Below are 12,053 nucleotides of genomic sequence, written 5' to 3'. Positions count from 1 at the left end.
ATATGGTGTAGTGGCTAACATCGCCGTCTCTCACACGGCAGCCGGGGGTTCGATTCCCCCTATCGGAGTTTCTTTTTGCCGGTGCAAAAGTACCGTCGAAAGCGCCAACCATTTACGCATAAGAGCCGCATGAAGAAAGGCGTAACCATCAACCTCTCTACGTAAATCCCTTGTAAAGTCTGGGAAGGCCTTAATTTTTTTTCCACCCAACTAACTGCATCAATATGACATGAATTCAAGTCAGAATCGATTCGGTTGAGTTTTAAGAAGGAAAAAAAGATTGAGAGGACTAGCAAAAAGTAACAAAAAACAAATGAATCGTGGTTCCAGAGGGGGTCGAACCCTCGACTTTGGCGTTATTAGCACCACACTCTAACCAACTGAGTTATGGAACCAGTCGATATCTGGATAGAAATATTGTGCATTATGACCGAAATGACTTAAACCAGACAAAATCACAATTTTTAGATCGACTTGCAAACCATTCATGTTCAGTTCGAATACAACCACTCACTACATAGTAGGACTATTCTAAAAGGACCCACCCCGGGCTGTTATTCGGACTCCTCCTCCACTCGCTCAAGCTATTGACGCCTCTTGCTGTAATCCTTGTGGATTAGAGATATCGCAAGTTCATATGTATGTGTTGAAGGGTGACTCTCACCAGAACGTATGGGGACCCCGCGAAGGGGCATAGCAGCCAAGGGTTGGATGGCAATAAAATCAAGGCTGCTGCCTGAATTATGCCTGATTTCCGACCGATTTTGACACGGCTTCATACCGTGTACCGTAAACAGTCCCCATAATTGAAGCCATTCGCACAGTACAAATCCTCACGTTCACCTATTTTCAGGCGCTGGGCCCCATCCCTTGCAAGCAGAATGGCATCAATGGTTAGGAATTGCTGGATAGAGATACTTATATTGTAGAAGGAGCCTCACGGCTGTGTTATATTAAAATATAGTGACGTAGGCCTTTTTAATATACAAAATGCTTCATCTTACCTGCCTACATAGGTTTGAAGGGAACACCTTGAACTTGGGTACTTGAATGATTAAGGAATCTATCATAGTAATTCAGGTATTTTCATTTTCTGCTGGCTCAAAATCAGGCATATTCAGGCAGAACGCCCATTTCAATTCTATCCGACCCTTGGCCGCTATACACCTGCGCAGACACTAACACATCCACCTGGTTGTGTTTCAAGTTTGGATTCGGACGCATATCAAGAAAATAAACTTGAATCTCAAGATCAAGGATGAAGATTAAAGATGAAAGTGAAAAAAAAAGAATAGTAAATGGTATTTCTAAGCAATGGGAATCATTGTAAATTGTACATAAGGAGATCGCAAACCAAGGCGAAGAGTGGATGTCGACATTGAGGTAGAAATGTCATTAGGAGAGTAGGAAACCAACGGACGCGACCGCTCGTGAAAATTCAATTCGAAGACACGAGGGTCTCATCGATAACTGCCCAGATGGCCAGAGTATATCACAAAAAGAGGCCAACAGGGATTTGAATCACTCCACAGAGCGGAGATCGGGGGAGAGAATATAATAAATCAAGCATCGTAATTAAATTAACAAGAAGTGAGGGCCACTAGCAATGACCAAGTTCTTGAACCAGCATCGTGAGATCAATCATATCGTATAGATGATGAGATCATGCTGTCCAGACTAGGGGCCAGCTCACAACATCATGAACATGGAGAGACCGATGGCGAGAACGCCACCGAAGAGCCCGGTGACACCTGCCCTGGAGGCGGCGCCAGTGAAGACTGGGGAGACGCCCTCCGGAGTGCTGCTGGGCACTTCGGGATGACTTGTGGGGGTGGCCACGGGTGTGTGGGAGGGCGAGGGGTGGACAGCCAGGCTGGATGACGGTCTGCCGGGGTGGAATCCTCCATGTCCAGGACCATGACCATGACCATGTCCATGTCCATGTCCATGGCCATGAGGCTTGGGGAAAGGAGTATGCACCACAGGGGCGACGCCGGTCACTGTGACCTCTTCACCCTGGCCAGGAGAGCCGGGGTTGGGTTCGGATCCAGAGCCTTCACCCGGGCCGGACGAACCAGAGTCAGATCCAGGGTTGGATCCAGGGTTGGAGCCGGAGTCAGAGCCAGGAGCAGGAGCGGTGGCGGTGGGAGCTGGGACAGTGACGGTGATAGTGCTGCCGGTAGGGCCACAGTGTTTGCAGAAAGTCACAGTGGTAGTGTAACCCTCAGGCACAGAAGGACCAGTAGGGTGCGACACAGCCTCAGTGGTAGTTGTGGCAGCGGGCTTGGTGAGAGTCACGGTAGTTGGGGTAGCAGCACATTGAGTGCAGACAGTCACAGTGGTGGTCCAGCCCTCAGGAATGGAGGAAGTGGGAACAGCAGGACCAGAAGTAGGGCCGGTAATCTCAGCAGTGCCAGTAGCAGTAGCAGTGGAGTCGTCAGGGCAGTAGGTTCTGGTAATGGTAGTAGTGATGGTGGTGAAGCCAGTAGGGCAAATATCAATGTAGGAGGTCACAATGATAGTTGTGGTGGTTCCTGGGCCCAAAGAGGGCGAAGCAGTCACAGAGGGAACGGCGGTGATACCGGATGGGGCAGTGACAGAGCCATCGCCGGTAGGCTTGGGGCCTCCAGTAGTCTGGGCGCCGGTGGTAGTCTGGCCACCAGACGGACCAGTCGTAGTGCTACTCTCGATGGTAGAAGAGGAGTCAGACTCGCTCGCAGAGGGGACAGGGACAGTGCTGGAAGAATGACCGGGGATCAAAGGGGTGGACGTTGGGATAGTGTGGGAGCCATGGCCAACAGGCGAGCTGGGGGTAGGCTTTCCAGTGGGAGTTCGAGAGGTGGTTGGGTGAGGACCGGGGTGTCCCGAGGAAGAGGCAACCGGAGGAATCTCGGTGCTGCTAGAGGCACTGGAAGAGGAAGAGTGTCCAGAGGGGGTACTAACGACAGACGAGGTCGTGGTGGTGGAGGTCGAAGAGGTGCTGGAAGAAGGAGTGGGAGAGGGAGTGGTGGTGGTGCTGGACGACGTGGTGGTGCTGGACGACGTGGTGGTGCTGGACGACGTGGTGGTGGTGGGCAAGGGGGTAGTGGAAGTGGAAGTGGAGGTCGAAGTCGAAGTTGAGGATGGGATCGGGGTGACAGTTGAAGTTGGTCGGGGTGGAGGAGGAGCACACTCGTACAGGATATCTTGGATATGCTCGGTGAAAGTTGAACCGTCGATGAGATTGTTCTCACCAGCAGTAGCCTCCCAGAGCATGACACCACCAAAGTTCTTGGGATACATTTTCATGTACTTCGTGATGAGTGGCTTGGCCTCCTCTGGGGTCAGATAGAACCCAGCATTAGCAGCACTCTCCGATGCGGGAAGGCCAATAAAGAGCTTAGCATCTGGGTTGGCGCTAGCCTCGATGACCTTGATCCAAGCATCAAAGTTGAACTTGCCAGTGCCGTCCACCCAGTCTGCAGCAGAGCAACCCTTGGTGTTGTACCATTGAACCCAGATGAAATCAAAGGCGGAGTTGGAGATGGCATCGCCGAGCTGGGCATCAGGGAGTGAGCACTGGGGAGCACCGGAGATGTAGAATGTCCGTTCAGGAGTCTGAGAATAGTGCCAGCGCAGACGGTTGATCATGGCGGCATAGCCTAGACGGGAGTGTTAGAAAAAGTAACAATATAAACTCAGGGTGATGGAGGACATACCAGTTCCACCGTTGTACTCGACATCAAAGTCAAATCCATCAACTGAGACATCAAGGAATGGACGAGGGAATGCAGTCTTTGCCAGCTCGTGGGTCCAGGACAATGATGAGATCATTGGGTTGTAAGGACCGAAGGAATACCACAAGAAATCAGCAAACCAGACACCGGTAGCGTCGTCTGGAAGGGATTGGCCTGTGGCAGTACCACCACCGATGGACAGCAAGATTGTTTTGCCAGCGGCCTTGCACTTCGGGATATCCTCCCAGATCTGGTGGCAGCCGTTGAGCAAATTGGTTCCCTCGAACAGGTTGCCATCACACTGATTGCCAAAGTTGGAACCAGGGATTTCGCCGACAGCTTTAGGGAACTCATGAATAAACCCGATGTTGATGATATCCATCGTGGTCTGTTCACAGAAATAGCTGAGCCGGGGCTGGTTTGCACCTTGTCCATAGTATACAGCAACATTATTCTTCAGGCTGGCATCAACAGCAAGAGCAGTTGAGGCAAAGAACGACAGCGCCGACACGGCGGCCAAAGTCTTGGTGAACATTTTGATTCAAATGAATGTAGTAATTAGATGCAACAAAAATCGTCCATCAACCAGATAAAAGGAATGACAGGTTGATTCGCGAACAACGAAAGGACGCAGACCAATGTCTGCTTGGATTTCCCAAAAAGCTCCAAATGAGTGTAGATGGTCGAAAGGAAATGCACTTTCCCGAGGGGGGGAAATCAACTGAAATACATAGAGCGCCGCTTAGGGACTGTCTTTCTCAGCCCCTGGGGAACATGCCGACCTCCGACAACAGAGCACACTAATCAGAAAAGAGAACAGAGCCATCAGGACGTGGAAATGAGCCAACGTGTGATATCCGGGCGTTTTCAAACCTTACAGGTCAGTGCCACCATGGAAGTACTCCACATGTACAAGCCTGGCCAACACAAAGGGACAGTGTGGGTTGAAAGCTTGGTAGTGTAATTACTAGATCTGGGGACCATTACAACTTTCACCAGAATGGCCATACCGCTAACCTCATGGAAACACCTTGTACAAGGTGTATACGCCGGAGTTTCTCATGGTGGACTGGTCACAAGCCGAAGGCAAGGCTCGCGGTATAATCATACAGCCAGTGGCGTAAAAGAGTCACATCCAGGTAAGCAGTTGGCCAGGCATCGACCCTCCAAGGCTGTCTTTGGAGAGGGGTAGCACCGGCTCCGTGCCTATCTGGGTGCATTAAAATTGCAAGAGCCGCATAAAAGAGGTCACTTATATTTCGACCCCCCCTGTCAGCTATATCGACCCCCCCCTCAACCTATATCGACCCCTCCATTGCCTAAATAGGTTAGCAGATTACCCTAATTAGCTAGCATATTTCAGAGACCATATCAGGCTTAGCGTGAGGGCTATCATTTAAACGCTAGTAATCTTGGCAGTATGCCCCCAGTATGATCTGTGGAGTGCATCTGGTAAAAATCTTGAAAGCATCATGGAGCCATGTGATTCAAAAACAGATGCTGATTTTCAAAAATACTGCCAATCAACTATTTGGCTCCCTCCTCGCTACCTTTGATATTTGCTAACATTGCAGTCTAAAAGAACTCCATTTTTCATTTAATTACATTAAAATCCCTGCACTAAGGTAAGTCCATCTCGGATACTATGGTATTTACTAGGGGTAGGAGGCTTCCGACGCTTCCGTGTACCACTTTGCTCGCTGCGACCGTCACTAAGGATTAGGTTATGATCATGACTTCTCCGGACCCCTGATGATTGTGTACTCCTCTGCAACTCCGCAGATCGTACGGAGTACTGGGGGCATACTGCCAAGACTACTAGCGTTTCAAGCATAGCCCTCACGCTAAGCCTAATATGGTCTCTGAAATATGCTAGCTAATTAGGGTAATCTGCTAACCTATTTAGGCAATGGAGGGGTCGATATAGGTCGAGGGGGGTCGATATAGTGGATAGGGGGGTCGAAATATAAGTGACCATAAAAGAGGTTAAAAGGCCCAAGAGGGTCTAGCTGTCTTGGCATCAGGGTCATGACTGGGGCGAAGATAGGTTAGATTGCGAGGTCCAATGAGAAACTGAGATGTATGCGACATAGCACGGACACGCCGGGGTCCACTATCCGTTGGAGTTCAACGAAAAGCGCTAAATTAGAGGATTGGAAACCGCAGAGATGTACGAGTAGAAAAGGAGGGAGATATGCAGATGAACTTGTCAAAGATCAAAAAGAAAGCGAGATGTAGCCTAAGACCAGACCGAAGAGATGGCCAGGGTGGTGTGAGTAAAAACCAAGGAGATCGGAAGCGACACTAAAGTGGACGCTAAACCCCGCAGGGCCTTAGTGCGGGGCGACTGCCAGGAACGCCAATCACAGGCCTCCCTTCTGGCGGAGGAGCCCGGATCACCGTTGTTCCCAGTCAGCAGAACCTCCAGGGCTGGGAAGATTAGTGTCTCACTTCACGGCTTCTTCCCTGTTAGCTTTCTTGCGCATAGCGTGAATGTGACTTTGATTACTCCGTAGGGTTTAAATCGTGCATAGCGCCCCAGCTCCCACGTTGCATTTCCCTGTTTTCACGCTACTAGGTTCGGACATATGTCCATTCCGAAGCGATGTTCGGGCATCAATGACGCCACCCAGGCACTCCCGAGGTCAGAACCCTGCCTCATTGTTTGCCTATGTAGGATACACTAGCAAGGGCGCAATTTTGCATGACTCGTCACTGCCTATCTTCATCAATTTCAGCCGAGACTCAGACGAAACATGTGTCTAGGGAAACTTGGAGGAAGTCCATCATTTGAGGACATTCCCCCAATATTCATGTTGATTTTACGGCTTATGTGGCCAAATATTAATATCATTGCGCCGATGGAAACTTTTTATGTGGATGATGAGTGGCATATCCGTACGGAGTAATCCGTGCATCACGTCTGTGTGGGCATTTGAGCCTCATGTCCATAAACATACTTGGTATGACAAATCTCCGATCATGAACCCTAATATTAAATTTTGTTTTGTTCATTGGCGCTAGGGAATTCTCATTTTGCTGTTAAAATATGTACGGCAGTCGGCTTTATCGGCCGGTGCGCCGGTGTAATTTCCGATGATTCCTTCATATTAACCGATGAAGCTAGCGTCAATCCCAAGTCCGTTTGTCTTTGACTCTCTGTTCAAGCTTTATGCCTAGCATTTTTAGTGGTCACTTACTTTCTCTGCGTACACACCAAAGGCTTGAACCCCTGGGATGGCAAGAAAGAAGCGCTTGTAACCATAGGGTGCCCGAGATCTATGGTAAAAAAATCAACTATTTCAGAATCCGACACAAAGGTTAAGAGAATGATTTGTCGGTCGCAATCAGCCAGATCTTAGGGAAATGAGAAATTTGCAGAATATAATACTTGGTAGGCTTATCGTCAGTAGGTATCTACATGTACCGAGGTAATCAACCGTGCTATGGCCCAGTATACTCTTAACAAGAAGAAACTATGTGGGATTGTATTCTCATGTCACAGTGTAGTCAAGTGTCTTTCCATAGCACATGGCTTGCAGTGATTCCTCGTGATACTCACAAAGATATATACTAGACCCATATACATGTATGGGTTGTGATTATCAATAGCACGGTCAGCATGAAAATAATGGACCGATCATGATAAAATAGATCCGCCAATCGGACCAGCACCTTTCCTCTTGGAATATAGAATAGTATTATCTTCAGCTAAACTATTGGCTGGGTGTAGACATAGCGTGAACTTGAGGCTCCGCTCTGGATGCAAAATATATCCCCGCATGTTTAGGTTTCCCAAATATTCCACCATAAGCCACCGAGATTTTGAGTCTCATTCGATTGTCCTAGCAATACAAGTATGGTCACCACCTCTTTGGGCTTCAAATGGCATATTTAGGCAATGATGTTTGTGGGATGCCTGATTTCTGCCTGATTTATTAGGTTTCTGTCACAGAATGAGCGTCTGGGGCAGACCAAGTGCCCGATGTCTCCGGCTTGATGAGGAAGAGAAGTCTCATGTCCTTTTGACTCCGCTAATTCCTCCACGGTTTACATCAGGAAGGACGATGTAGTAGATTGTTTCATCTCCAACTTCAATGTTTATATAAGCCATTCCTCTTCGGGCCTAGTGCGTGCCAAGTTTCACCGAAGTCCTGAGATTTGGACGCCACTTGTTTGTTGCTTCCAACCCTAAGTTCGATCAGAAACCAGAACTCAGAACTCGCAGCTTGTTCAAGATTATTTAGTTTTTATAAGGGATATCTTTATATTCCCAGGAAACCGACCTACAAAGCGTCGTGTGCTTCAGCACATCCTGATCTCGTGGCTCAAAAACTGGATGCGACCCCCACATTTGAGACAAATAAGTATATAAAATGGCTTCTACAAAGCCCGCAGCGCGTCATGTCAATGTAATGGCTGATATCAATATCGCGAACCTGCCCATTGAAGGATTGCGAACAATTATGCGTGGGATCTTGGCCGAAAGACCCGACTGTACGCCTGTGTTTGAGGAACAGGCAAGGCAGTATCTGGGCGAAACTGTTTCCCGGATTGCCGAGACTACCTTGTTCCAGCAGACCGCAGATGGTTCTTTTCAAACAACCGCCTCCTTTGAACAAATTCGAAAGCGGATTTGCTGTATGATAACGTCTGGATTGTGTTATCAAGCTTTCCCCGTTTTGCAGGGAATCGTCGAACAAGTTTCGCAAATCAAGCTTGAAACTGGCCAATCGGGTATCCTAGACCAGATCGCCAGTGTAGATGGTGACATTATCCAGGCTATCACTGCCGTCCAGCAAACTCTCTTTTCGGAGACTGGGTCTCGGGAGCTCGCGGAGAAGGAAAGACAGCCGTTGGAGGCTTTGCTGAAGTCTATCACGGCATGCAAGTCTGCATGGGAGAAGAACTCACTTCCCTTCCCCTTTCAACGAGGCTTTGAGGCAATTACACACCTCGTTAATCCTTCTTTTGAATTCGCCTCAGTGGTTGACCATGAATCACTGTCTCAGAAGCCCCCACGTCCTATTTCAGAGACATTCGAAATGGGAGATATTCAACTTCCTCGAATTTTCTCTGGATTGTGGCAACTTTCCAGCCCAGCCTGGGGAAGTGCGCCTCGGTCCAAGATTATGCAGCAGTTCTCAAAGCATGTCGAGAGTGGGTTGACGGCCTTCGATATGGCGGATCATTATGGAGATGCCGAAATCCTTTTCGTGAGTCTTGCAAAGCGGGTGTTGATGTTTTTGTTTCCTAACCTAATCGATATTAGGGTAAATACCGGTCTTCAAGCAACTACTCTGACCTGTTATTCGCTGCAACGAAATACTGCGTCTTTCATAACGTGAAGGTCTCTGCCGATGTCATCCGTGCCCAGGTGGATGAACGGTGTCAGAGACTACGCACTGACAAAATTGACATGTTGCAATTCCACTGGCATTTCGTGAGTCGCAACCTTGCATATCCAAGCCCCTGCTACTAAGCTAGTCGCTTACGGTATATCTAGTACAATGATCCCCAGTATATCGATGCCCTGAAATACCTACAACAAGATGGCCGAATCAAATACCTTGGCCTCTGCAACTTTGACACAGTGCATATGCAAGAAGTGATTGAAAGTGGAGTCAAAATCTTCACCAACCAAGTCCAGGTATGCAACCCAAGCCGCATTCTCCGGGACATTGCAGGCTAACAATAATAGTTTTCAATCGTTGATTCCCGACCCACAGTGAAGATGGCTGAATTCTGCGATAAGCATAACATTAAGTTACTTACCTACGGTACCCTGGTAAGCCATCACAGTCCTTGCTTCATCCAATAGTCTCCAGCATTCTAACTGGAATCTAGCTGGGAGGCCTGCTAGCGGAGAAATGGATCGACCAAGCGGCGCCAGATCTCTACGCCGAGACAACGACACCAAGCCAACGGAAGGTAAGAGCCAAAGCAAAACAGCCCAGAAACCCCTGCGCCACTTACTTATCTATTTATAGTACATTGCCATGATTGACAAATGGGGCGGCTGGAACCTGTTCCAGGAACTCCTCCGCACCCTCCAAACCATTGGCCGAAAGCACAATGTCTCTGTATCGAATGTCGCTACACGGTGGGTATTGGACTTCAAGTGCGTCGGAGCCGTGATTATAGGGGCCCGCATGGGTGTGAGCGAGCAATCCGAAGAGAACCTGGCTAGCCTTGGCTGGTCACTGGATCAGGAGGATCAGGCTCTGATTCAAACGATTCTGGATCGGAGTTCCAGACAGGAGATGTTTGAGAGCGTGGGTGATTGCGGAGGCGAATATCGATGATTATACATTTATCATTGTTTAGACAGTTTATGAATATCTCCAGTTTATCTTGTAGGGATGCGGTTGCAAATATGATGTGAGATCTGCTCTATTATTGAAGTTTACAAAGCCTCTTCAGGCAAGTTTTGCAATTCTTGCAGTGTCAACCTATGCCGATACCTATTGTATCACGTACTACGATATAGTTTGATGTTTATCTTTGGCGATATCCCTCTGTGATATCTTCTCTCACAATGCCATCTATATCGTCTATTGTCTTTTTTAGTGTCCTTCGTGCCTCCTTTCAAACAGAATAAGGGGAACGTCACTTTATTCCAAAAAGCAAAGTGTCCACGAGTGGGCAGATGATTGCCGGTTCGCTGGGCCCTCAAATCTGATCTTGTTTCCTAGGGATTCTATGGCCGATGTCGTTATTTCTATTCATACTGCGTGATGGACGGGAGTTCATGGACAAGTGCTGGTTCTGATCCTTACAGCCCGCGATGTCTGTCACTGTAGTGTTATGTTGCGAAATTGTCCCCTCTTTTTTTCTATTTCTATCGTTTCTATTTCCTCCTCAATCAAAGAACCAAAAAGTAGATGGCAAGCCCTAATGCCATATGTTGCCCATCTCGCCAGCAAGTGGTAGAATCTTGACTCTTGTGCATCTCCCAATCCACCCTCGCCTCAATCCCACCGAGAATACAGATCCCGAGGTAGCATATTGCCCGTCTCTGCTTCCTCGATGGTCATAACTTCACCCGGGGTATCCGTTGTGATAATCCCACCCCCACCAAGTCTCTTTACACCGTGATAGATCCGATTCAGCAACGCACCTAGATGACACAACTCAACTTGATGGGTAGTTTGCCAGTGCATGACCTCATCTCTCACATCCTCGACCGTCGGAACATTGAAGTCCCTATCCTGATAAAACGCACGCACGAGGTTTGGAACCCGAGAGACCCACATTTTCGCTGCGACATCCTTTGGCGTAAGGTGCGTCCGATAGTTCCGTGTCTGTATCTCTATTGTTGTTTCGCGCGGTACCACCTCGCCAACCTTCAAGATCTCGAGGTGGGATCCGGGGATGCGGAGGGGCTGCGGAGGCTGAGACCTAGTTCGAGACCTACCTCTCTCCGGGCTTGTATTTCTCTCCTGAGTTGGGTGGCTATGAGTCGAACTGGCGTCTGAGTCTTGAGCGGGAATGTAGGCATCTGATTCATGCCGGATTAGGAATTTCAACCCCGCAAAGTTGTAAGAGATGATCCTGTAATGGGAGGTACATTCATGCGTTGGACGCTCGGTGGACTTCTCGATGAAACTGCGGGAATATGAACTGGGATGCTCGGGACGGATGTATGTGCGAGATTCAGTCTCCACGCGAGTAAACAGCAACGTTTCCTTGACTAGTTCAGCGCGCACTCTGAAGGGGGTGAAGGATTTCTCGGCATCGGGAGCGACGAAGCTCAGGAACTTTCGGATAGTGGTATCGTCTGCGACAACGTGGACTGAGCCGATATCGAAAGTTGGATTTTCAATGTAGAGGGCGCGGAAGAGGGGCTCAAGAGGAGTTCTGGGTAAACGGTAGGCGTTCTGATCGATGAAAATGAGCCTCCTTTTTAGTCGCACTCGTATGGGGTGTGATGGGGATATCCACTCATTTGGCAATCCCGGGACAGCAATGGTGGGAGTGGACCTTTCAAGCCAGTTGTATGAAGAAAGATGTTTCACATCACCAATGAAGACGTTTGCTGTGGTGGGCTCGTTGAGTTCGTTCTGGTAGATCTTCACGGGCTGAGAGGATGTCATGATTCCAATTAGCATTAAGGATAGAACACATGGAGGTGTTTTGAAAGAATGCGAGGGTATCGATTTCCAAGATTGACTGTATTAATGAAGTGAGGGTTGATCGATGATGACAGGAAGAGACATCGGGGAAGGAAAACTCGTTGGACATTATATAGTCCCAAAGAGGCAAACATGCCATGGAAACCTCAAGGCACCAAGGGCGTCTGAGGCTTCTGTGATGAGTATGATGACTAGACGTCTC

The 12,053-nt window shown here is 48.6% G+C and overlaps 3 protein-coding genes across 3 annotated transcripts; 1 reads left to right on the top strand and 2 right to left on the bottom strand.

The window, feature by feature from the left end:
• Positions 1 to 1,689: 1,689 nt before the first annotated feature.
• Positions 1,690 to 4,251, bottom strand: chiA1 (class III chitinase ChiA1; the record flags this gene model as incomplete). The annotated part of the gene is made up of 2 exons (XM_057172381.1): positions 1,690 to 3,641; positions 3,699 to 4,251. 2 exons carry the CDS (start codon positions 4,249 to 4,251, stop codon positions 1,690 to 1,692), a joined length of 2,505 nt encoding a protein of 834 aa, XP_057036284.1.
• Positions 4,252 to 8,092: 3,841 nt separating this feature from the next.
• On the top strand, positions 8,093 to 10,021 carry N7457_001334 (aldo/keto reductase; the record flags this gene model as incomplete). The annotated part of the gene is made up of 6 exons (XM_057172380.1): positions 8,093 to 8,932; positions 8,989 to 9,159; positions 9,223 to 9,366; positions 9,418 to 9,504; positions 9,564 to 9,647; positions 9,707 to 10,021. The coding sequence occupies 6 exons, from the start codon at positions 8,093 to 8,095 to the stop codon at positions 10,019 to 10,021; spliced, it is 1,641 nt and encodes a 546-aa protein (XP_057036283.1).
• Positions 10,022 to 10,687: 666 nt separating this feature from the next.
• N7457_001333 (uncharacterized protein) lies at positions 10,688 to 11,812 on the bottom strand (the record flags this gene model as incomplete). The annotated part of the gene is made up of 1 exon (XM_057172379.1): positions 10,688 to 11,812. The coding sequence occupies one exon, from the start codon at positions 11,810 to 11,812 to the stop codon at positions 10,688 to 10,690; it is 1,125 nt and encodes a 374-aa protein (XP_057036282.1).
• Positions 11,813 to 12,053: the final 241 nt, after the last annotated feature.

The sequence above is a fragment of the Penicillium paradoxum genome (genome assembly GCF_028828445.1).
Source record: "Penicillium paradoxum strain IBT 22861 chromosome Unknown utg000002l_segment0_segment0, whole genome shotgun sequence".
In the NCBI taxonomy this organism is placed as follows: domain Eukaryota; kingdom Fungi; phylum Ascomycota; class Eurotiomycetes; order Eurotiales; family Aspergillaceae; genus Penicillium; species Penicillium paradoxum.
This window is presented reverse-complemented; position numbering and strand designations above follow the sequence as displayed.